Source organism: Parasteatoda tepidariorum, chromosome 3, assembly GCF_982258835.1.
Source record: "Parasteatoda tepidariorum strain Cologne lab strain chromosome 3, Ptep-v5.0, whole genome shotgun sequence".
Lineage (NCBI taxonomy): Eukaryota > Metazoa > Arthropoda > Arachnida > Araneae > Theridiidae > Parasteatoda > Parasteatoda tepidariorum.
In genome coordinates this window covers 10,990,356-11,018,176 of record NC_141757.1, presented here as the reverse complement: position 1 = coordinate 11,018,176, position 27,821 = coordinate 10,990,356, and the positions used below count along the sequence as shown (strand labels likewise).

Sequence of the window (27,821 nt, the reverse complement as noted above, 5' to 3'; positions counted from 1 at the left end):
GCTGTTCAACGATGGTTATAAATAAAATAATTCTATTAGCACGCTAATGAGAATTCCTAACAACTACAACTGGCTATAAGTTTTGTCAGTGCTTGATTGTAATAATAATAATGTAATGTGTCTGGAAATTTTTTTTTTTTTTTTTTTTTGTTAAGAACACTCACTGAAAAAATTATCTCATCATTATCTAATTTTATAATAAGATTTATTTAAAAAAGACTGGACCTAAAAAATATTCTTTTAGTATAATGATATAGAATGTAATAATTTATTAATGTGAATTTAAAAAACTTAATTTTAAAAATAACAAGTTCATAAAGTTCAATAAAAGGTAAAAAATTATTTTATTTTTTAATTATTTTGCTATTTAATATTTGCCAATGTAATTATTCAATGGCAGAATTTATTGCACTTTAAATTTGAGCATGCTTTGAATTTAGTATAAATTATTTTTTTCTTTTATTATTTCAATAAAAAACTGCTTTTGTAACAGAAATATAACCAATTTCTCACACATTATTAAATTTTTCTTCTTTTTTTCAAATATTTTTTAGAAGTCTGAAAGAATTTCATTTCTGGAAGAAGTAAAGTTGGATTTAATAAAGCATTTTCCTAATTATGTGAAACATCTTGGACTACTCTTCAACTTTATTTTAAAGTGCTGTTTTTCAACACCATTCTTTGTTTCTACTTCTTCCCATTTAAAGGTTGGAACAATTTATAATCTCAATCATATTCTTGGGATGCACAACCTTTCTCAGTGAAAGGCCACTTGCACTGTAGATACAGGTTTTCCACAGGCAACTAAAATGTAACTAATTGCAATTTTTTTTGGCATAGAGTGACTATGACAACTTTTTTTTTTTTTTGCCGGAAAAAGCTAAAAATGGCAACTATTTTCAGGAAAAGGACTTTTGGGAGACTTTTCTATACTGCTTGTGATGTTTTTTTAAAGCATAAATTGGGTTAAAAACTTGTGGCCCCCGGGAGCTTCTTAACACACTGAATATTTTTTCTTTAGAAATAAAAAGTTTTGAAAATTTTGAATTTCAAATTTGAGTCATCGATTTTTAATTAATTTAATTTGCACAGATTTCATTGTAAGTCTATTTCGTTTTTCGATTGCCTTTTCAACTGTAATTGCTACAAAATTCTGCATGATTTTGAAAAACCCAATTTTTAACACGATATTACGATGTGTAAATTTCAAATTTGAGTAATCGCTTTTTACAATACAGGTTTGCTGAATCAATTATTGATAAGGGGAAATATTTTAGAAAAAAATATGTTTCTTTTTAATGAAAAATCATTTTTTGAATGAATTCTAGCAATTAAAAGTAATTAATTTTCGGCAAACATACTAATTTTTTTTATGTCAAAATTTAATGCTATAACACTAACGTTTGTTTAAAAATTATCATATTTGACACCAACTTGACTAAATGGATCATGGTATATGACAAGTCATTTAATAAAATTTTAGTCATATTCTTTATGAATTTTTGTTCTTAATTAGGCAACTATTTTTATGCTTTAGGCTACTAAAACAACGACTTTGTTCATTTTCTTCTGTGGCAACCCTACGGATAGACGAATAAGTTCCCGAATATTTATGCTGTTGACAGCAATTACGATAGTTTTTATGAAAATATCAGTGTTTTAGGCCCTAAATCCTTTTTATCTCAACTTTGTAATGTATATGTGTCAAGTTAAATACTTTTAAATATTTCTGATAGTTTTTGAAAAGTTAAATTTCCTTATCAAAAAATAGATTTACCGAAATAAATATAAAATAAAGGGAAAATTTATGCTTTTTTATCACATCCCATAGTAAAAAAAATTTTTTTTGTTAAATAAGTTAGCTCTGTAATTTTCATAAAAAATTAAAGAAAATTCATGAGGTTTAAAATAATTTAAATTTAAACAAAAGCATTATAGTACAAGATAAGATTCAACATTTTGTTAACATTGTTTTTTCTCCTTAATTATGTTTATATTTAGTGACTAATGAGGTTTCATGATCATCTTAAAAGGTCCTTTAAGCTACAAAAATTAGAAACAAAGTTATAAACAGTTAAAAATTATTTTTTTCCTCCACTTATTTCTGAATTTCATGCGTTATAATAATGTTTTAAAATATTAGTTTGTTAAGTAACACGTGGAAATGATTAGTAAAAAAATTTTTAGAAAAAATTATCAAGAAATAACTTGGACTTACGAATAAATTGGCACAAATTAAGCAAGTTGAAATTAATTATTAAAATGTGCAATTTTGAACTTGAGAGTTGTAATAATATTGCATTAAAAATATTGGGAGTTTAAAAACCACAAATAAAGCTCAATAAAGTTATTTTTAAATGCACAATTTGAAACTCTTGAATCATAATGTATTAAAGAATAATGTACTTTTAATATTCACATGAAAAGCTATTAATAATTGCAGAAAATATGATTAAAAGATCACTTGAACAAACGATGATTTTGACACTTATAAAGCATGTCAAAAGTAAGTGTAAAAGTAGTAATAATATCGTATTAGAAATGTTCAGGTTTTTAGAACCGTGTAGAAATCAGTTGCAATAACTAGCGAAAAACAATTGAAAAATCACACAGATTTACAATGGAATCTTCATAGTTTGAGCATGTTTAAAAGTTATGACTTGAATACAAGTATCAAAATTTTAGATTTTTTTTATTTTTCCAAAAAAATGTAACTATACGTGTAATTCTTTTTTTCATTATAATCAGGTGATGCTGCAAGCCACACTTCTACAGCTGTCATACCACTGTTTGTGCAGGATTCACTGTAATTTGAATGTGTTTAAAAGTTATGACTTGACTCCATGTTTGAGAATATTCGATTTTAAAATTTTTTTAAAAAAAATATAAGCAGTATATATAAATATTTTTTTCCTTGTGATCAGGTGATGCCGCACGCCACGCATCAACAGCTCACGTGCTGCAGGTTGTGTGTCCCTAATATGCAGGATAATATTGGTTTATTTTATATACTATTAGTTCTCAACTGTTTAAAATGATGTATAAATAGTCTGTTGTCCCCTGATTCTCTGAAATGTGGAATAAAGCAACCATCATAAAATTTCATTCCCCTACAAACTCTTTCAGTACATTGAATTTATAACAATTCTGAGTTCATTTTATAACACGAATGTAAGCATATCTTACAGTTTATTTTGGTAGTTGTTTCTGTCTTTGATTTGTAATTGTTAAAATACCAGGTGTGATTGTGTTACAGTATAATACCAAAAATTTGCTATATTTTTCATTTCCAATATCTAAAATCTGATAATTTCTGCTGGAATAATTTTTTGTTTTAATTTTTAAAAAAATTTTTAAAATTAGATTTATTGAAAAAAGTTGGTTTTTTTCTTATCTTCAACAACCTGATTTCCTTGATGGCTCTAAATGATAAGTAAAAAAAGGAAAACAAACGATTTCCCCTCTTAGAATTGGCAAAATACAATTGGTCTCAAATTATATTCCTAATAGATAAAATTTAATTCTTTAAAGAAAAAAAAATAAAAGTCAAGGATCATGATTTAAAATTTTCACATCGTGATTCTCATTTATCCACTTTATCAATTACTTATCATGATTCATACTTCTCCGATTTAAGATTCAAACATCGTGACTTGTGTTTAAGCGAATAAAAAATCTTGCATTGCAATTCTTTTTCAAGATATTTCAAAATCAAGGATTGCTATTCACCTGTATATAAATGTTTTAATACATTTGCAATTTTATTCACTTTCGCAAGCATTTTACTTACTTCATGTATTTTATCTCACATTCACACCTTTTTATCTGATTTTATTCATCAACTTATACGATTTTATCAGTTATAATTGTACAACAATTAAAGTGTTGCATGCACTATGTCTTTTGAACTGTTTTTACCGTATTGTTTGGCGCAGCATGTCCACTTTTGGACCTCACGCGCTTTTAAAATCAAACATTGCAATATTCATTCTCCTGATTTATAAATTACATATTTTGCAATTTATATTCATTTGTTTCAAAACTCAAACCTCGTGATTCGTATTCACGTAATTTATAGATCTCAAATCCCGATTCTTTTTCAAGTATTTAATACTTTGCAGCTATAAAGAGCAGAGTGTTGCAAGAATTTTTTCATCAGGAAAGATAGCACAAATTACTAGTATGCACTTATGTATGTTTATGGTTTTAACGTATGAGTTTTGAACATGATCATGGTGACTGGTGATACTTCAAAAATTCAGTAATGGAAGAATTATAGTTTTAATTTTATTTAAGGCAAAAGGCCAGGAACGTAGGTAGTGAGAACTTCACATGCTCTTAGCTAATATATGAAAGAGAAAGATTTAACATTGATAAAAATTTGTAATGCTGGGCAAAATCTACAAGCATAGTTGAACATACTTATTGTTGTTTAAAATTATTAAATCTCCCCTGGCAGCAATTTTACATTGGCTGCAGTTGGGCTCAAAATTGGCTAATATGGATCCCATAAGAACATGTGCCAAGGGACCTATATTGAGATGTCTAGATTTTTCAATATTGGTCCTAGAATGACTTTCAATATTGGAACAAGATTCACTAATATTGAAAAATCTAGACATCTCAATGTTTACCCAACATTATAAATATTTAAAGGACCTACATAGAAAATGATATTGGTCCATTTTTGAATAGATAGGCGCCCCAATATTGGCTTGTAGATTGTTGTTTGAGGCACGCATGTTTAGATCACGCCTATGTGGTTTTAGGCTAAAGCACTCCGTTGTGTCTGATCTAGAGGAGTCGTGAAAATAGCAAGTCATGTGATTTAATTAAATTTAATGGTATGCTGTTTCTAAGAAAAAAGCTTTTAATTAATGCTTTAAAATTTTTATGCTTGTTATTATAGCTTCAAGATGCATTTGATGTAATTGATGATACAACTTCATCTTCAGGAACTGAAACTCACTCCAATGAAAGTTATTGTGGTGACACAGAGGGAAGCAATGGTATGTCACTTTTAGCATGGTGCGTAGCGTTTTTAGAAAGTGGTTAAAGATGCTTATTTTTTATTTTCCTTTTTTAAAAGTCCTTAAAGGGTTTTTTTCATTGTGTCTTTTTAAAATGTACTTAATTTTTCCTTTTCGAAAATGAAATTTTTTTCTTTACCATGTTGATTTTCACCACGCATTATGCAAAAGCATGCTTTTCACATTGTTCTATTCAATGTTTTCATTATTCATTTAACCACAATCCATTTTGGCGTACCGTCGGACCATAGCATATGAAAGCACCAATCATTTTGTATGTTTGACAATATACGTGTGAGTCCACATGTGCATCTACTGAGCTGGGTTTGGTGAGATCATTGCACTCTCGTGTGCAACTCGGCTGCATTTTGCAAGATGTTTTCAATTTCAGGCTTCATTTTCCACCCTCTGATATTGAACCGAAAAATCTCTCTGATCTTCTCATGGGGGCTAATACAGGGTGGCCACCCACCTTGAAAACCTGGAATTATCAGGGAATTTTTTTTATACTGGAAAAAACCTGGAAATATCAGGGAAATTTGGATAAAAACCTGGAAAATCAGGGAATTTTAAAGAAAAGCTGGAAATTTTTTCTTTGATAATTTTTTTAATTTCACTAATTTAAATTATTTACTAATTTTCTTAAGCTATATTATTTCATCCATTATACCCACTTTTTTTTAAACGGAAATGTATCGCCAAACCGTTGAAATATCATCAACTTAGCGATACTTTGCTTGCATCAAAATTTGCTCCATTACAGCTCTGTCAAACTAGAATACCACATAAAATTCTCCCACGGTTGCTAAACGAATGCAGAAACCTTTGACCGCTATTTGATTGTGCAATTTAGGAAAGATTCTGGTGGAGATGGAAAAAGGGATTAGGATATTAGCTTCTGTTTTTAAATTCTGTCCTTGGGCTGAATCCATGGGCTCAAGTTTGTTCCGATACTTTGGCGGTAATTTTTTTTTCTATTTTGACAAAATGTTTTTGTATTTTTAACTTTATAAAATTCTCCAAAAAACGTTGGTTATAATTTAATAATAATAGATTTTATATTGCACTCTTTTTCTGAAAACTTTTCTACTCCCATTCAAAGAAATCTGTGAATTATTTTTTCTCAGCAAAACTACCAATCGCACATTTTTTTGACAATCGCTAACAGCAATGTTTGTCGATAAATTGTTACAATTGTTGCATTAATGCTAATTTTTTTCTATTTCATTTTAACCTTTTATAACATATATTAAAAAAAAAATTTTTGTAAGAACCAACTATACATTAATATTTCATTTTACTCTTTTGTTGGTCAATATATGATTTTTGATTCAAAATTTTTTACGAAAACATTTGAAAAGTAAATAAAAAAATCTTGCCAAATTGTCAAAATAAATTATTTTTTTCAAGATGATATGTTAAAAAAAATAACATTTTGAATAAAATATTTTATAATAAAGACACTTTTCTTGTACACATCATATACTTTATAAGAAAAAAGAAGCAAAAACCTGGAAATTTTAAGAGTTTTATCTGGAAAACCTGGAAAAATCAGGGAAATTTGAAATCTGATTTGAGTGGCCACCCTGTAATATAATCAAGAAAATATTTCTTTGTCAGGATCTAGTCATTTTATCATGATCATGTAAAATCTTTGAAAATTATTTTGCATTTTGTTAGTGTATATAGTGCTGAAAAATATTTTTGAGTGCTTATTTTTGTTTAAAGATTTGGCTATGCACCCTGTTTAAATGATTTTAGATTTAGTTAAAATTTTAAAATGTTTTATATCTCATCACTATATTTTAGGAAACTTAAACAATAAGAAAGCATTGTATGAAATGTCTTACCAATGTGTCATAGAACATGCAGAGATTGTTGCAATTCTGATAGAGCTTTTGATTCATTTTCAAAGTGAGCACTCTAATGAATGGTCTGAGTCGGCCCTACATGTTATGCAAGTTCTGAAAAAAATGTGCCAAGATTGCGAATTTAATCGAGTAGTTTTATGCAAACAGGTTAGTAATTTTCATTCATGCCATTTATCATTTTTCTTATTTGTAAATTAGCTCATAAGTTGGGCCAGGTTGACATTTAGTAACATTTAATTAAAGTTTTTGGTTGTGAATAATCCTGTTAGTAAAATAGTACTTAGATCCCCAAAAATATTTTTTTGTTATTTCCAATTTTTGTTATTCCTATTTTATTTTTTTCAGCTCATGAATCCATTTTATTTTTTAATCAATATATTTTTTAACTTCACTACATAAAGTGAAAAATATTACATTATTGCTGCCATACGCTATATTCCATGTGTTGGGAACGAAGCCTTAAGGTACGGCATCTAATCTCTGTAAGGTGCACATTGCGTTTTAAGAATGTTTACCTTTTTAATTAAATATTTTTACCGATATTAATGAAAAAACAGTAACTAAATAGTTTAATGCTTAAAAAAAATACAATTTTTACCATAGCTTTAATATTTCCACTTGTACCTTTTTCTTTGACAATTTACACAGTTTTGATGGAAAAAGTGAATAGTTTAACTCGTTTGTGTTAAAGCTGTAGTATTTGTAACTTTTTACTACATTAAGTGGAGTGCCCAGATTATTATAAATATATAATATTATTTACTGTTTCAGTTTCTTAGAATTTAGACATTTTGGTTCTCTAAAACTAAGGATGAAAATAAGACAGCTAAAAGCGAAATGAGACTACTAACTTTTGATGAAAAGTGCCTTACAATCTTCTCTTTGTTTAGATTATATTCAGGAATTGTAGCTACCAAATCTCTCCTATTATACATCATTTTAGAAAGGGGGGAAGAAGTAAAATCTCATTTTTTGGGCAGTTTCGACTGTCTGCTTGTTGAGGCATTTCAGGCTTTCTTGTTGTGAAAGGGTTTAACCATTTAAAATAACAACTGATTAAAATTAAAGAAGATGACTTTTATTAAAACAAATATTTATCTGTGATGACATAAAAAATATAAAAAATTGTTAATTTCTACATTGATGTGATTGTATGTTAGGAAAAACTTCGAGCAGTAATTTTGAAGTTCGAAATTGTTTGAAGCAACATTTTTTACATTGAAAGCAATAAGAGCAATAACCTTAAACTATTTGCAGTTTTTAAAAAGTGCTTAAAGATGCTTATTTTCGATTTTCGTTTTTTAAAAGACCTTAAAGGAGCTTTTTTCATTGGGTGTTTTTATAAAGTGCTTAAATTTCCCTTTTCCAAATTGAGATTTTTCCTTTACCATGTCGATTTTAGCTGCGAATTATGCAGAAAGACACTGTTCACATTGTTCTATTCAACCTTTTCACAATTAATTCCACCTCTATCTATTTCAGTGCAACGCCAGACCGTAGCTTATGAAAACGCCATTCGATTTACGTGATTCAAAAATTTTGACAATTGTCGAAAACAATGACAAAAGTTTTTTTTTTTTTACATGACTATTGAAACCAGATAAAACCGTCAATTGTCAAAAACTTTCTAACCCTGCCTAATTATGATGTTCTTTTAAAGTGCTTAAAAATATTATTAGAGTGCTTGAAAAGTGCTTGTTTTTTGTTGAATAATTTGGCTCAAACCTGATTTAGAACTACAATTAGAAATCAATGTATTTAATGTAGTATAAGTATATAAATAATACAAAATTAACTATAATTACTATTTGTCCAACTCTTTAAACAAAATATAATAATTATTTTGAACAGATTGTACAGTTTTATAGGAAAGACCTAATTTATTTAACAATTTAGTATAAGTTTAAAAAATAATTATTCTGAATCAATTTAAAACAAAGTAAAGGTGTATTAAAACACAGTTGAATAGGTTTAGAACAATTTCAGAAAAAATGGTTGGTTCTGAAGCAAATATAAAGCAGCAATTACATCATTAAAATTTTTAACATTTTATCTTTTGATGAAATAAATACCCTTAAAAGAAACTAAAATTTAATATATTTTACTTCTATTATTTTACTAAATAGTGATTTTATTTTATAACCGTCGTCGAACAGCCCAACCCAATATTTGGGTTTGCGACTGCTAATGTTCAACTCCCTAGCTTTGGGATTTTAAACCCAATCTAGAAGATAAGGGAACTCCTGAATTAAGTATTGGGAGAAGTTTTTCCTTTGTGAAGGGCTTTTTGATGAAACTAACACGCATTTGCGTTACATGGAGAGGAAGACCATGAGAACCTCCCTCGGTTAGCCTGATGGCAAGGGGACTCTAAAACATGATCCGTTTACTACTTTTTACATCAGCACTGTGGTCGGTGCAAGTTATCGTCAGGATCGAACCAGGTTTACCTCATTGGAAGGAGAATGCTCTATCCCCTGAGCCATTTCGGCTCACTAAATAGTGATTAATAAAACTAATTTAAATGCTTGGGTGTTAATTTTAAGTAGTAAAATATTAAAAAGCCAATAAAGACCAGCTTTTTAAAATAAAAGCCGGTCTTTTTCAGAAAACCAGTCAGCTTGTCCATTTTTGCAACCCTGAACTCAAAACAAGTACAAAAGCATAGAAAGTTTTCTTTATGAAAAATCAACTGTCTGTTAGAAGGAAATATTTGTACGCCCCCAAATGATATTGATCATAGCATGTGTTTAGTATTGGTTTATACGTTAGAAAGTGATAAAATAGATTAGAATTTATTATTGCATGCTGCATCTTGGAATTCAACTTGATTTCCATGACACATATGTATGTTTTTGTATGTATGAGTGAATTAACATCTTAATGTCTTTTTGATACAGGGAATATCATCCTTATTACTTCAAAGTTTGGGACTATCGTTCAAAGACCTGCCCTGTGATTCTATAAGTATATATATTCATGCTCTTCATTAAATGTTTTTATGAATAAGTATGTCATACACATTACTTAAATATTTTATTCATTGTATATTAAATGAATAAAATGTTCAGTATTTGAATTTATTTGCAGAATTCCCCTCCCCCAAAGAAAAAAATGTGTGATTCCAATTGTTAAAAAAAAATTAAAATAGCTTATGATATTTAAGAAAAAATATTTTATGTTCAAAAAATTAAAAGCCTTATTATAGAGTGTAATTTTAATTTTTTTTAAAAACTAGCTTATATTTCATTATTTTTACACCACAATTAGGAAATATTCCATAGCTGCCAACTCTACTAGTTTTTCCAATAGACTATTTGGATTTTGCTAGTTTCTCCTGATCTACTGGTTTCATAAAAATTCTCCCGTTTTTTGTATATTTTAGAAAATTCCCTAAAATTGGGCAAGTCTCCTTAAAAAATCCCTGTTGAAATAGAAATTTTGCGCTGATTAATGCTTGTTTCAATATTTAAATTAGTGTTACTAAAGCATAATGAAGCGAGCCTCATTTATGAATATTAAATCAAAACTTTTTTTTCTCTGAAATGTAAAGTTCATTTTCATTCAGAACTTTCTTTTTAAATTAATTAAATAATTTTTAATTATCTTTCAAGAATTAAATGCCTATTACTATTCAAAATTGTGAGTAAACATAATACATAACATTTCAAGTTTATTTAATGTTAATCATTACTGGAAAATATTGCAGTTTTTCTATTTTGATGACTATAAAAATCCCTAAAATTCCCTATGTGTAAAATATTTAGTACATTTTGCAACAATTATCAGGAAATTTATATTTCTTAAAAAATACTGGATTTTTTTCCTATCTATGTTGGCTGCTATGGAGGTATGTCGCAGAAAGCCCCAAAAAAATTCTGCCACAGGGCCAACCAAAAAAAAGTGTGCTTATTATTTTTAAAATGTTACATAAAAAAAGAAATATTTATTTAATATTATAAATTTGTTGTTGGTATGTGCATATGGTAAAAATGAATAATATAAGCTGAATGACGGTTTTCAAAAAAAAAAAATATTGAAAATAACTATTAGAGAAATGTAATTGTTGTTTCTTCTTGAATTTTGTTATTTTATTTTAAATTGAAAAACTGAGTGAGAAATATATATTGAATTTTTTTTTATAAATGAATAACCTTTTTATAATTTATTCCATATACAGTTATTAAAAAAATATATTTGTTTTTTAATTTTGCTAATTTTTGACATTTTGCATAAATAAAATTCATATAAACAACCAAAATATTAAATATATTATGGATATTCAATTGACCTTCATTTAATAATAAAAAATGCATATTATTTTTATTCTGTTTTTCTTTAAGAAAATGTTTGCTCAATTACAAACTTGTCATAAATAAGGAAACTTGTGCACTCTAAAACCATAATTATTGAATGTAGATTTCCTTCTGTTATTATTGATTTAATTTATGAAAATTATGACGCTATCTTATAATCATAAAGCTCTATCTTTAATAATAAGATTAACTTTATTATATCATTCAAAAACTTTTACCAAATTAGGAGAAATGATGTTTGAAGGATGATAACGGAAAATTTTTTAATTTGTTTTTTTTTTTTCACCAGAAAATAAAATGACATACACTAACTTTAAATATCTAATTGTTGATTAAAATATTTTCCTTATTGTAGAAGTATTATAATTTGTTATTTTTCATTATTTGTTTTTTTCTCTCTCACAGACTTTTACATTTTAAAATTGTTTAATCTTTGTTTTTTAATGGTTGCTTATTTTTGAACATTTTTAAAATGTTCTTATTTTGTTACGCTGGCAAAGAATTTTTTCCTTTTGATAGTCAATATCAAATTAGTAGGTGTACATAAGTTTTGTTCTTACTATTATGTTTCTTTGCCTTTTCTTGCAGTGAGAAAGTGTGTTAATATTTTGTTTTGATATGATTTTTAAAAAGAAGCATTTTGCATACATCTACTTTTGTTAATATTTTCATTGGTTTATTTGTTCAATTTATTTTACTTTAAAATTTTCTATTTTCCTGTGTTCCCCCTATATGTTGAAGTTAAATTTATTCACATAATTAAGGCTACTGCTCATCTACGTATAAAGAATTTGTTTCCATACTCTTTGTAAATAGAATTGGATTCTCAAGGTTATGTGATTTTTCCACCCTCTATACTCCCCCCCCCCTCTATTACCTTGTTATCTGCAAATCTATTTCTTCCCATGCCAGTATATTCCCATTTCTATTCTGAGAGTTACTACTATAGTTAAACAGCATGATTTTCTGTTACCATTGTAAAAAGAGAGCGAAAGTGTGGAGAGTGGTGAAAATTGGCATCCTTGAGGCACCTATTGCATTTACTAAGAATATTGGTCATGATCTTTATATACAAATAATTTGTATCTATACTCTGCAAATAGAATTGGATTCTCAAGGTTATGTGATTTTTCCACTCCATACTTTACCCCATTCTATTACCATGTTATCTGCAAATCTAATTTTTTTCTCATGCCAGTATATACCAATTTCTATTCTGAAACTAACTGCAGAATAGAGTAAGTTTCTATTCTGAAAATTACTCTATTCTGAAACTTACTACCATGAGAAAAAAGCAAGATTTTCTGTTACTATTGTGAAAAGAGGGAGGGGGAATGTGGGTAGTGTGGAAAATTGGTATCCTTTAGACACCTATTCTATTTACAAAGAGCATTGTTCATGATCTTTATATACAAAGAATTTGTTTCGATACTCTTTGTAAATAGAATTGGATTTTCTAGGTTACATGATTTTTCAACTCTATACTTTCCCTCTCTCTATTACCATGTTATTTGCTAATCAATTATTCCCCATGCAAGTATAATCCCATTTCTATTCTGAAACTTACTGCCATGGTTAAAAAGCAAAATTTTCTGTTACCATTGTGTAAAGAAGGGGAAAGTGTGGAGAGTGGGGAAAATTGGCAGCCTTGAGACACCTATTCTATATACTAAGAGTAATGTTCATGATATGAGGTTTTTGTTAGTACATATCTTTCATTTGTAAAAAGTTTCGATAAGTAAATTTAGATTTAAAAAAAAGTCCGCAAAATAATATTTTCCAACTTTCTCTTTAAAATTTACCATGAAAATGTGATATAAAACATTATCGATTGTATTGTATATTTTCATTTTTAAGTTTTTAATAAATTGTGCCACGCATAAATTTTTTTTATCAAAAATAGTTATCTTCTATTTCTTTTGTTTGTTCAGAAAAAACTTGTGGATTTTTACTATTTCTCATTTAAAATAGATGTAGTGCTTTTATTGCTATTGCATAGTATTTAATTCCTATTCTATGACAAAGCTAATTTACTTATAATATTTGAGTTTGCCTATGGGTGTTCATCAACAAAAAATTAATGATTAAAATTAAAAAGATACCATTTTTACGATTGTTCGCTAAAAAGGATTCTATTAATTTTTTTCACTCTAAATTTTATTTTTCTTTATTAAACAAACTATATGGTATATCCTATATTGGATACAACAATTTAAAATTATCAAATAATATTAAATTCTTTTTAAAATAAATATTAAGACTTTTAATTATCCTACTTACTTCATGTTCTTCATTCTAAGCTATAAACTTATATGAAAAGGATGCTTCATATCAGTTTTCAAAATGGTGATTTCTTGGTTCATACAATTTATTACATTACACTCTAACCTTCTTAAATTGACATTTAGTAGAACTATCATAATAATATAATAATAATTTGATAAAATATTTTAGCAAAATTTCACTGTGTGTTTTAATTTAATATTTTCTGTTAATTAGATTACCAGACAGTGACAATGGAACTTTTTGTGATTTTGTCAAAATGCAGAATTTCGGCTGCTGATTTAGAGATGCTCATCAATTTTTTCAAATATCCCCATGCACCTCTGGTAAAATATTTCTGCTATTTTACTTATTCTAAAACTGTTCATAATATTTATTTATTATAGATTAAGTAAAATTGCATTAAAATGATGCAAGTAAAGTGAAAGATTTTAGATTTCAGAATATAAAAATATAGCTATCAATTATATTGAATCCACTGACCTAGAGAGAAGTTTAACCAGAGTTTAAGTTATTTTTGGTGTAATTCTCCAAATCTGTATGCTTTACTATATCATTCAAATTCAATTATTTGATATATCACTTTAAATTAATTATTTTGTTACATTTAGTTTAAAAAATGTTTCATAATTCATAAAATTTAATTTAATTGCATTAAAGGTGCATACTAATAGGTATGCAACTATACTAATATAATGGGTACTAAATGCCACTTTTTGATGAAGAAAAATTGATTTTTTCCCTTTCCACATTTTAAAATTCCTAAAGTTAATCTTGAATTATTTATATGACTGACTAAAAAAAATTTATTTTTATGACTTGACTTATTTTAATAACAGGAAAAATATATAATTTTAAAAAATGGTCTACTTTTTTTATTTTTTTAATTGAATAAAGTTTTTTAATCACCCCTAAAAAAAGCTCTTATTTAGTTTTGGCACTTATTTTCTTCAAATTCTGAGTGAAGATATATCTTAAGTTATTTGTTTAAATAAAAAGTTTTAAATAAGTCCAACCAAAACTAAATGATAACAAAATGTATAACTCATGATGTTTTTTTTTTTTCCAAGTGAGGGGGGAGATATAAAACTGTCACTGAAAATCTGTTATCCTTATGATGTTCAACAGTGAGTGAAAGGAAAAATTGTGGTAAAGATTTAAAAAAAAATTCCAGAAAAAAACCTGATTTTACTGAACTATAAATATTGTTAAAGAAAGTAAAAAAAATAGCTTTATGATAATGATCCTGTCTTTCCCATAAGAATATATATTGTCATACTTATTTAATTGCAAATCATGTGTAATAAGACTAATTTATTGAGCTGCATTAATGTAAAGGTGAAGGGTAGTTAGTATGTGTATTCAAATTTAGTGTATTTCATCAATAAACCTAAAACTGAAATTTTAAGATAGTTACAGTGCAAAATTCAAATCATTTAGTTTTCTCCTATTACGTTAACAAATCTATGTCTTTTAAATTTTGCTTTGAAATAAAAAAAATCTGATTTAAATAAATTTTTTGTGTTTATTAATTGTAAAAGCAAAATTTGCATTGTTTTATTTGAATTTTTCCAGATAAGCTTATAAATAAAATATTTTCTTATGTATTTTTTTCTTTTTAACTAATATATATATTTATATATATGTTATTAAAATGAAATATTTAAAAAATAATTTAAATAATTTTAAAAAAATATAGCAATATAATCTAATAATCTGCTCATACGATTATATCCGCAAAAAATGAAGTGCTTTCTAATACTGAATATGTATAGCCGAAACAAAATATATTAATACGATAGTGTAAGGAGCACTAAAAAAATTGCAACAAAATAGAACACATTAAATAAAAAATATATTATGTAAAAAACCATTAAATGTAAATGAAAAACAGAACAAAACACAAAACAGAATTTATAAAGTGAGTAACAAATTCAAATGAACTTACATGTACTGGAAACTTTCAAGAATGATTTTTGTATTAAGATTGCCAGATTACAAAATGTGAAAACGAAAGCGCAAATCTAGCTAAAAAAGTGTACATAGATGGCAATTCTTATTGCCGTACTTAAGCGTGTTTGATTTGTTAGTTACCAAAGATTTATCCGAAAATGGATGTGCACAAGGTAATAATATTATACTGGATAATTTAAAGAAGTTTAAAATTAATAAGGTTAATATTTAATTATACAATTCTAATGTTTTAAGAAAATTAAAATTTATTTAAAAAAAAAAGAGAGAAACATGATTTGCCCGTTTTGCACAGTCTTTTAGACGAATTAACTTATTAATAAAAGTTATTAATTTTCTTTGTTTTTCTCTTTATCCTGTTTTTCTTCATTGTAATATATGTGTATATATATATATATATATATATATATATATATATATATATATATATATATATATATATATATACAGTGAATTTGCGATAACTCGAATCTGATAGGACTGACGAAAAACTTCGACAAATCGGAAGTTCGACTTACCGTTAGTTTCGGTTTTGGACTTTCAAAATATTGTCGGATTATTTCATTAATGCTTATTAATTATAAATCTTCTAAATGCTTACAATATTTGATCATTTTTCTGGCAAGCCTTTTACAATATGACTGTTTGAAGCACTTTATGATACCCTGGTCCATCGGCTGCAACTTTGCTGTTGTGTTTGGCGGGAGTTTGCAACTGCAAGTTTACTGCTTTCAAATTAGGTAGATCACTATGCGCTGTGCATTTATCCATAAAGAGTATCAGTTTTCTTTTCTTAGCGAAGAATTTCCGATCCAATTTTCTTACTTAGCTTTCAAATAATACTGATGTCATCCAAAAATTTTTGTTAGTCTAAAGGATACGTTTTTACATTCTTGAAACATCGGGGATTTCGGTATTTTGCGATAGCACGTAAGGGCAATTTCTCTGTCCCAGACGCATTTCCTTCAACTAGGACAGTCAAACGTTCCTTGCTCATTTTACCCCCTGAGCAATTTTCATCCTTAAACATCATAGTCTTATTTGGAAGACATTTAAAAAATAAACCCATTTCATCAATATTGAAAACATCATTTTAATTGTATCCTTGAAGTAAATTTGGTAATGTTTCATTTAACCACTGTTCACATACTTCAAGAGGGACAGCTTTAGCTTCTCCATGAAGAGTGCGAAAAACATTGTGTGTGTGTTGCAAAGGAAGGGACAAGATATCAGCTCCTAGGTTTTTTTTCATGCTTCAAAAGATCCAAAAAAATCGAGTTAAAGGGAGTAAAATTCGAGTAATCGAGAATAATTAACATGAAATTGAAGATAAAAGGGTCGGGACCTCATAAAAAAATCGAGTTATAGTAATATTCGAGTCATCGTACTTCGAGTTATAGTGAATTGACTGTATATATATATATATATATAATATATATATAATATATGTATGTATATATTCACACTAATGTATTGATGTATTTTGCTTTAGCTATATTGATACAATATTAGAAATCTCTCCTTTTTGCTAATATAATCTTGTGATCTGATTATATCTTTCATTTTCCGGAATTTTATTAATTTTTTTTCTTCCATTTATCAGATTTTTTTTTCTTCGGATTTCTATTTTTTTTTTCTTCCCTTTTTCATTGTTGTATAATTTTTTCCATGTTTTCTCTACTTTTTGAACTTATTTTATGAGTTCGGTTTACTTGCAGTATATGGGCAGTAAATAAAACTTATTGTTTTCTTTGGTTTTCTTTTCTTTTTGTCCTTTTTGTATTTATTTATTATGCTATATATATATCTATGTGTATTTATGTATATATATATTGAATGGAAATTTGACGTTCCATTGATATTTTTTCCAACAATTTAAAGCTATTTTTATTTTCTCTTTATAGCCTCTGTTATTGAAAAGTCTAAATGACATGGTAGAAGATATGAGCCCACATCCAGTTTGGAGTGTCAGCTTTCCTAGCCCCAAATTTTCTGATTCGACTGATCGGGTGAAGAAACGTCTTAAAAAGTGTTTCAATATTCATTTGAAGAGTGTCTCTCCATCTCCCTGGACTGAAGCTGCAATGTGTTTTCCTATATCTGAAGATACTAGATGGAATAATGGCTTTACAAAAGGATTTTGTTGCTCTCTTTGGCTGAAAATTGATTCCACCAAGGACTTGAAAAGTAAGTTAACTATATCTGGGCATGTAACTTAACGTACCTGTCAAGTCTCCTGTTTTTTAATGCAGACTCCTGTATTTTATGACTATCTCCTGTTCACCCATATATTTTAAAATTTCTTCGTATTTGTTGAAAGAATTTTTTTTTTTAAATATTGGCGATGGTAAAATACTTAAGATAAGAAATACGTTAATAAGTTAAGAAATACTCTTTATTTCTTAACAGATAGTGCTAAGGCCAGAATTGCAGCATGTTGAGTGTTAATAGTTTAAGTAAGGCCGAGATAGCGTGGTTGGTAAGGCATGGGGCCCATGCCCAAGAGTTCGTGGGTTCGACCCCCGCCAGCCGCAGACTTCCCGTGGTGTTAAATCTATACATGTTAAATCTATCGAGTCACAATGTCCTCCCCATAAGAAATCATATCTCTGGGGGTACTGACAGGTATCAATCAAGACAAATTCAGGCCCAAGGTCCACCAGATTTTCTGGGTCCTTTACAAAACGTTTTGAAATTAAATTACTGAAGAGTAGTCCTATCCATAAAAAAGAATCTATTGCATGATTCAAGAGAAATATTAAATGCAGACAATATAGAGCAGGAGAAATTTTAAAAGCAGACAATTGATGATAATTTTTCGAACATAAAGTTTACGCATCTATATATTAAAGAAAAATATTAAAAAGAATTGTTATGTCAAAATAAAAATAGTTTGAAGACCACAAACACTTAATATTAGTGATAAGCTGAATTATTTTTATTGTAAGCTGTAATTATTCTTTATTTAGTACTTAAACCTAAAAAATTTGTAACTGACCGAATTTTAAAAATTCAAAAGCGCTACTGTGTTTGAACTGTTGATTTTTTAATTGCATATATTAGTTTAGTTACTAGATATAGTTTCACAGTACTTAATATATTGTATGAAAACTTAACTTAAAGTGTAAAGAAAAAAAAGATAACTTGTAAGTTTTAAAGGTATTATAAGTTTTAACCCTGTGAAAGAAATGCAGCGATATTGTCGCAGAATATTACAGAGTTCTTGCAGAAACATTTTTCTTTTAGAAAGAAACAATTTTGATTTTTCTTTTCTGCTGAAATTTACATATAAAATTTTAATTGCACAATTAAATTATCACTTTTTGCCCTGTTCAATTTACGCCGATAGTATCGGACATCCATGTAGTGTTTCAATTGTATTTTTGGAAATTATTGAGTTTCATATGGTATTTAATCATTCTGATATATTTCAGATGATGTGGGAAATTCGAATTGTGCATTCGAGTATTTACTTATTAGGGCAATGATTGTTTCATTGTTTTGGCAATTAATGCTTTTTATTTCCATATAGTTTTTAAAATCCGATATTATTTATTTCTACTATCAAATCTTGAAACAAAACACACATTTGAATAACCTCTTTTTTAATATTCCTATTCGCATGATTTCGTTGTTGATCTGTTTTTTGGCTTTTACTGCTACAGATTTCATGATTTTTAATTTTTTTTTTTAATGTGTTAATGATTTACAAAATGCGATAAAGGAAAGATTTAGTGAGTTTTTCCCCCCAACAAAATGCTAGAATATCTCTCATAATATTATAATCGAAAAAATATTGCATATTCAATTAAAGATAATATCTTGTTTTTATAAACACAGCTTTTTGTTACTGTGAATTAGTAGCACACATCTTTGTTATCATTGAAAGTATCTTATAAAGATATTAGTTCTAAAGAGTTTTGTCTTAGGAAGCTCGAAAAAATTCCACCACGAGGAGTTTTAAAGATATGAAAATGTTTTCGGTAGATGCTGCAAATAGCATCTTTTGTGAAATTGCCTTTTTTAGTTTTGTTTTAATTGTAATAAAAACTTTACTATCTGCAATTGTGTGTCTAAAATGTGAATAAAGTTTTGTATTTTCAGTGAGTACACCTAAGATTTCTGATGAAGATTTATGCAGAAGTGAGCTTCATGTGATATCCTTTGGTTCTGACAAATTTCTTTTGGAACTATGGTATAATACTTGGGATAATGATCTTATCATTAGGTAATTTTTCTGAGTTTATATACATACATGTGTATATATTTTTTATATACATATATAAATTATATACATGTATATTTAAAGTTTTTTTCAATAGATTTGTAAGGTGAATTTGTGTTATTTCTTACATAAAATAGTGTGTATGTACTTTTGAGTGACCTTCTAAAGAAAATTTCTTTTTTTGCTTTTTTATTTCTTACTTTATACAATAAGTCAAGTCTCCTGTTTTTTAACGAAGACTCCTGTATTTTAGGACTATCTCCTGTTTACCCGTAGATTCTCAAATTTCTCTGTCTTTGTTGAAGAAATTTTTAACAAAAATATTTGGTGATAAAAATATCCGCTGATGGCAAAAATGCTTCTTATTCTTCAAGAGATAGTGCTATTGCTAACACTGCAGTATGTTGGGTGTTAATAGTTTAGGTAGGGGCCGTGATGGCCTTATTGGTTAGGATTTTGGACTAATGTTTGTGAGAACGGGAGTTTGAATACAGCTGGCTGAAGACTCCCTGTGTATTAAATTGTCACTGATGCACATTAAATCTCTCGAAGTCACAAAGTCCTCCAAGTTCCCATTGCAAATTAATACAGGGTTGCTATTTCACAGGGAAAACCTGGGAAATTCAGGGAATTTAAAAATCACCTAAAATAACTGGGAAATTGCAGGGAATTTTGTTTCTTATTTTTGTCTTTTAAAAAATGGTCACCACTCAAGGCATAATCTATGGGATATTTAACCATGATATTTCAGCTATACTAAACTGTTTAATTTACTATAGCATTTAAGTATGTTCTGCTGTTTTTCGAGCAATTAAAACGTATAAATATAGTTAGCCCCATATAGTTCACACACGAGTACAGTAATTGTGTTTTTCCTCGTAATATATTGTGTATACTATGTACAGGGAAAACATGAGGATTTTTTTTTCCTTCCAAATTTGAATGCCATTCCTCTGGGAGTACTGATCGAGGAGCTCCCTTGTCTTCTGGATTGGGATAAAAATTACAAGGTTACAGAGTTGAACATTGGTAGTTGTAAACCCATTATTTGGGTCGCCTGTTCAATGAGTTATAAAATAAAATAGTTTAAGTAATTATAAATAATGCATAAAAATACCTTTAGATTAAGATCTGTATACATATTTTTTGCTTTGTTAACTGTAAATGTTTATATTTCTAAGGTAAATGTTTATATTCCATTTTTGAGTTTCTCTTTTTAAATTGCATGATTGTGCATGCCTGATGTACCGATACTTTACTTCGTAGCCTAAAAAATGTCGCTAATGAAATCTGTGGTATTTTATTTCTCCAATTTTAGCAGATATGTTACTTTATTTTTATTTAATTTAATATGCAAGTTAAATTTGTAATTAAGGGGCCCAGAAAACATTAAAAATCTGTAGGAGCTTGTTTGCTATGAAAGGAAAAGCTCTCTTATTAGTCTAACCATACTTATTAGAATATTGTGGGTTACCATTTTTTGGACTCCTTAACAACCAGTATTTGTCGACCCCTGTGTAAATTAATTTTAAGAAAATTTCACCCATAGCAGGTTATAAGTAGCATGCAGAGCTAGTAATGTCTAAATTCTTACCAGATAATTTTTGTTAAATTTGTGCATGTCAAATTTTCTTACCAAAATATATTTAAATGTACTTAAAGTAGTAAGAAATATTTTCCTATGTTGTGATGAAAACTTATATATAAGAAATTTCTAATAGTTCGAGTGGATCTAGAATTTGGTCAATTCAACGCAAACTAATATTTTCATAGTTAAAGATGAAGTTGGAAATAATGAATTAATTTCTTTTAATATGTGTTGTTTTGTTACAAATAAGGCACAAAAATTTTACTTTCATTATTTAAAAAAAAAAAAAAAAAAAAAAACGATCTATGTTGCAAAAATGCGATTTGTTTACCTTAACTACAATAATTTTTAAGAATAAGCAGCAAACTACCGTATGAAGTTAACCAGAAAGTAAAAATTTCATACTTGTTCTTGTACCTTACCATAAACTCCCTAGAATGAAGTTCCGTCAAGGAATGACGTGACGTTAAGCAGAAATTTCTTTTACGGCACCATAAAGCTTCTGGAAAATGTTTCTTGGCAAGAAACTCAACTGGTTTTTTTTCCTACCGGTATTTACCACCCAGAATTCTCATTCTTGGATGGAATGATGGTTTTTGAGGACTAAATATGATATGGCTCTGATTAATTTCGTGATTTTTTTTCTATTACAAAAGAAGAAGTAATAATATCTTAGATTTTGAAAGACTATTATCTCTGTAAAGTATTTTCGAGTTTGATGTTTTTGCTTAATTCATATTAATCTTTCTGTGATTAAAGAAAATTGTGAAATTGAAATTTGTTATTTTTAGAATCAATAGTTACAATAATGGAGAAATGATTTGCCTTTCCAAAGGAGTTTGTAAATCTTTGTTCCAAATGAATATGTGGCATCACCTCACTTTGAATTATATTGAGAGCTCACCTAAATCATTAATCAATTGCAGAGTAAGTTTAAATTTTAGTTTAGTAAGTTCCAATTTATGAAGCTCATTCTGAAATAAAATTTTGAGGGATTCTCTTTTTAATGTTAGATTAAAGAAATTTATGGTGCAAATTTTTAATTGTTTATATTACATTTTAATGGTAAAAAAAATTTATTTTATATGATTACGATTGAAGTGTAATCCTTTAAGCATTACTTAACCCATTTCAGACCAAGCATAGTTATTTTATAAAATGTTATATTATTTTCATTGAAATGTGCTTACATTACATTCATTAAGACAAAAAAAATTTTGTGTATGAAAAATTTTATTTTATGTAAGAAATAAAATGCTGCGTATAGGCACCATTCACCAAATTAGTGAACAAACCATTTAGTTGAACACATGTTTTTTTTTATGAAATTTGTTTTATAATTATTATTATTATTTTTTTTTTTTTGGTTTACTAACTTGCAACTTTAATTCACCATAGAAACATATGATAAATCTCAAAATGAATAATTATACATTTTAAAAAAATTGCATTTGTTAATAACCGTCTTAAGTTTAAAAGAGCTTGAACAGTTTAAAAATTTCTCAACAGAAAGTGTTCATTCCAATTGAATTAACTAATAATTTATGGATGTCTTCAGGACCATTAACAACAGCAGAAAAATAAAATTAGTGAAAAATATATGTCACAGTGTTAATAAAAAAATATTTATTTAAATGGTGTGTTTGCGCACCTTTGGCTGAAAATGGGTTAATCCATAATATTTTTTCAAATCTAAAACTTGTGGTTTTCCTATAAAAGTATTAACTATTTATGATTTTTCTATGTTCTTAAATAAGTAGTGCTTAACTGTGAAAATTTTACTCTGAGTCTTTTATCTCCCTTAGAGGGATATATTTCATTGTATGTGTTCAGTTGTGTATCCTATCAACTATTAAGACAGGGTGCGTAGCTTTCTTAAAAAGTGCTTACAGGTACTTATTTTTGATTTACTTTTCTTAAAAGCCCTTAAAGGTGCTTTTTATAATTCGGGGTTTGTAAAAAGTACTTTATTTTCTATCTTTTGAAAAGAGATTTTTTCTTTGCCATATCGATTGTCGTTCTAAATTACAAAAATGCATGATTTTTTGCAATTTTCTCTGCAATATTTATCAGAAACTAGTTATTTTATCATGATTATGCAAAGTTTTTGAATTTTATTTATTTTATGTTTATAAATTAAGAACTTTAAAACGATAGAAACATTTATTTTTACTACAGCACAGATCCTAATTATGATTTTTTTTTTTTTTTTTTTGGAAAGTGATTAAAAATATTTTTTGAGTGCTTAAAAAGTACTTAAAAGGTACTTATTTTTTGTTGAAAAATCTGGCTACTCACCCTGTTAAGACTTTTCTGAGTAAGTACCCTGTGGAAGTATTTTTTCCGGCTTTCTGTGACATATATCTCTAATGCTAATATCTTTCTGCAAGATATTTAAAAATAACAATTATGCATGTTACTACTTTAAAGTAACAGAAGCGTTAACTTCAAAAAATAAAGGTAAAGAAGTAAATAAAAATCGTATCAAATAAAATAATTTTTTTAATTGAATATGTAATTTTTTTTAATTCTAATATTATGAGCGATATTCTTACATTTTGTATGAAGATGACACACTATTTCCTTTTTCGCATTTTGTAATTCATCGACACATTAAACAAAGAAAAATCGTGAAATTTGTAGCAGTAACTACTGAAAAAAAGAATGACATCAAAATCGCTCGCGTCAAACTCTTCAAAAAAGAGTTATCAAACATGTGTTTTCATTTCAAGATTCAGTTGTTGTAACAAATAATATTGTATTAAAAATATTGGATTTTAAAAGCTATGTGGAAATCAGTAGTAATAATTGAATAAAAGAATAGAACAAAAATTTATACAGAAAACCAAATTTTTTACTTCATTATTCTTTATTTTTCATTATTCTCAAATGAGAATAGAAAAATCACAATCATTTTTTCCCCCACTCTGATGCGTGAGAAAGGCATGTTTTGAATATAATCTTTCAAAAATTTCTTCGGGAAAGAAAAGCAGAAATTTTTACTTCTCAAAGAAAAAATAATTTTTGCAAGAACTTGGTATTGTTCTGCAACAATGTCGCCATAATTCTACTATGGGAGCTTAAGTGCTCACTAAGCTTAAGAATACTGAAATTTTAGAAAATCTGGAAGATTTCACCAAGAAAATTATTTCCCACTTAAGCTAAGGGTGGTAAGCCATAGTAAAGACTGCATTTTTGAGGTTATTTTAAGAAAATGGGGGGCTCATTAAATATATCTTTAATTATGATTAATACAAATGCTCATTTTGTATACTAATTTACACTCTTTTGTATGTAAGCTCGCAATTACCAAAAGCAGAAAATTATAATGAATTATTTTCATGTGTAATATATTGCTTATTTTTTTTTACTTCTATTTCTTATCTACTTTTTGTTTTATTTAGGTGCAGATTGTTGTGGATGGCACTAAAGGAAATATATTTAATTTGTCTTTCAACAGAATTGGAAATACCACAACTGACTTTTATGTATTGCTTGGTCATACCAAAGATAATCTTGATGATGAGACTCTGCCTTCTAATTACTCAATTGGAAGTTTTATGCTTTTTAAAGGTTAGACTAATTTTATGTGTTTATATATATATATAATGGTGTGTAGCATTATTAAAACGTGTTTGAAGGTGCTTTTTTCATTGGGTGTTTCGAAAATGAGATTTTTTTTTTACCTAGTGGATTACGAATTTTGCAGGATATTCTCTATTTCAGGCTTCATTTTCCACTTTCTGAAATCGAAAATACTTAAAAGGTACAGTTTTTAAGTTCTTAAAAGGTGCCTATTTTTGTTGAAAGATTTGGCTGTGCACTCAGATATACATATATCATAAGAATACAGTTGTCTCATATTGTGATCAGACCATTTTAGAGCATTTTAGCCAGTGATAGAATTAGAATAAAGAGTATCACATGATCAATGGTCCAAACAACTAATCACATATTTGCATGTAACCAACCCCTGAATTCAACAAATAACAGCATATTTAATTTTATGTTTTTTGTCACTACAACTCGATCTTTGTAAACATGCGAAACACATCTTAATCCAGCTTTATTAACTTATTATTTATTGAATTTTGTTTTGTTAAAATTATTGTTATTCATTTTGCTATTACTATTTTTCAATTTGTTGCTATTTATTGTCATCTTTAATGGAAAGAAGCAATCGTACTCAACAGAGTGGCTGTGGCGTTACTGCAGATTGACAAAGAATAGTTCATGAAAAAAACAAGATATTATGAACCTAAAACACAATGCATCAATGATAGACATTGGGAAACTAGAAATGTTGTTTCACAGACAAGTGGAACAATTTCTACAAGTGCTGAAACTAATAAGTTGCAGGCAACTTATTAGTGATCACTGTAGAGATACTCGAACATTTATAAAAATAATTTCTTCTGGAGCTGTTTTGGATAAAAAGGGTTATAATCAAAACATATAACATAATAATAAATAAAACATATTAATGAATTGTTATATAGTAGGAAATCGATTATCCGGAACGGTCAGGACCATCGCTATTCCGGATAACTGATTTTTCTGGTTTTCTGAATCGGTACAAAAAGCCGTTTTTTTTTATTGTTGTACCCAACTATTAAAAAAAAAATTGGAAATAATCTTAAAAATAAGAAAAAACGATGAAGTAATACACTAATGATTATTTCCAAAATTATGGTAAGGTAAACATCTTTAAAAAAAGAAAGAAAAATCGTAAAATCTTATGAGGAAAAAAAAAACTTAAAAATGGCGAGAAAATTTATCGAATTTCGTTCCGGTTTTTTGGTTTTCTGGTTTTCTGATTTCCGGATAACGGGTTCTGTACTGTAATAATAAACAATCAATGAAAACATATAACATTGAATTTCAGAGGAGATATTGACCCCACTCTCGCTGTATATTCATCTTAAATCCCTGAGATAAACTACTAACAATGGACTCGACTGTTAGATTCATCTGTGCTTGAAATCTCAGACAATGCAAATTTTCTAAATTAGCACAGAAAAGTCATGAAGTATGTGCTACATGGGCCACATAGGCAAGCTACTCCAATGTATGGTAGTTCCACAAGTGTGTTTAAAAAAAAAATTCCATATGCTTTCAGAGACGTAACGATATGTCCGGAGTTGGTTTTCATCTATATAAACGGTGTGATAATTGAGGTGAACTATCTTTTTATAACAAAGGTGTGAATGACACACTCATTGTTGTTGATAATTTGATGGTTGTAGCATACAATTTTTACATTCCTATGTAGTATAATTGCCAATTTAAGCAGAATTTTGAAAGTATAATAATTTGTTTGTATATATTTATTTGAAATTAGTATTTAATTTGTTTGCAAAGCAAAAAAAAATATAATTGTGAAGATATTATTGGGGGTTGGCAAGTGTTAGCGAGCAGGGAGCCCTCTAGTATATATATACACATTAAATTGTGATTCAGGTGTTTCTAGGTACCATGTCATATTTGTGTTTCTATATTTTTATATACAATAATAAATACATATTTTAATTAAATGAATTTTTAGTCTTCAAGTTTATTATTAGGATTTATAGATTATCTTAAAATATATTGAAAAAGGTTTTCTTGATACAAAAGGTATCTTTTCATATCCAAACATTTTCTTACTTTTCCAATTTTAATTATTCAAACATAAACTCTTACGAAAAAATTTCAGATTAAATGCTCTGATTGTTAGAGTGTTTAGAGTTACCATAATTATAGCAACAAAAATTATACATTCAATGCTCAAATAATATAAAATATTCTGTTTCATGAGTAAAACTGCTGATACATTATCTGTAGAATGTCCTATAAAATGAAGTATACTTCACATTGCACGAAGTATGATTTAAATGACACTTTGATTCATAAATAATGTAATTTTCTGTCTAAAAAAGTTAACTTATCATTAATTACCTTATTGTATTAGTAGATGCTATGCTTATATGAATGAAATCTTTAATTTGTAGGGGATGTCCTAACGAGAGAGGTGATTTTCTATCTGGCAAGTTTGGGGCCGAATTCAATTAACATTTCAAAATGTGCATTATTAAATCAAAACATGTTTGTACCCAAAGAGGCACCATCTTGGAGTATGTCATCTTTAGTTGACCTGGATGTCATTTTAGGCCTGAAAACTCCCTCGCTTGAACCACTTCAAGTATGAATTTTTACATTTCAATATATTTATCTCTCTGTATTAAAAAGGCGTACTGTTTTAGGTGTTGACCTTAATGCTAAATTTTGTTTTACTGGGAAAAAACTGTAGGAATTTAGAAACTTGAAATTACTAAGGTGTATAGAAGAGTGGGAGAAGTATTTTTGATGTTATAAAACGATTGCCTTACAATGGATCCCATCCCGCTGTGGTATCCCCGGCAACGAAAAAGCGGATGCACTGGTAAAAAAAGGTTGCTTTGTTAATCAAGCCCCAAATAACTTGATTAGCTATAAGTCCGCTTCATTAATGATTAATCGTGCAATTAAGACAACACATATATCATTGCTAAAAGAACG

The 27,821-nt window shown here is 27.8% G+C and overlaps 1 protein-coding gene across 4 annotated transcripts in view; it reads left to right on the top strand.

Annotated features, from left to right (window-relative positions):
- The window catches only part of mv (lysosomal-trafficking regulator mauve), a 132,028-nt gene that overhangs the window by 24,490 nt on the left and 79,717 nt on the right, over positions 1-27,821 (top strand). For 3 of the 4 annotated variants that reach the window (XM_087158775.1, XM_087158773.1, XM_087158774.1), the window contains exons 8-17: positions 555-707; positions 4,910-5,009; positions 6,840-7,048; positions 9,802-9,868; positions 13,717-13,826; positions 17,376-17,658; positions 19,576-19,699; positions 22,076-22,211; positions 24,689-24,857; positions 27,275-27,465. In XM_087158775.1, the coding sequence (XP_087014901.1) occupies positions 555-707; positions 4,910-5,009; positions 6,840-7,048; positions 9,802-9,868; positions 13,717-13,826; positions 17,376-17,658; positions 19,576-19,699; positions 22,076-22,211; positions 24,689-24,857; positions 27,275-27,465 (1,542 nt within the window). The remainder of the gene's footprint in view (positions 1-554; positions 708-4,909; positions 5,010-6,839; positions 7,049-9,801; positions 9,869-13,716; positions 13,827-17,375; positions 17,659-19,575; positions 19,700-22,075; positions 22,212-24,688; positions 24,858-27,274; positions 27,466-27,821) is intronic. The other variant, XM_087158776.1, reaches the window with a different exon arrangement.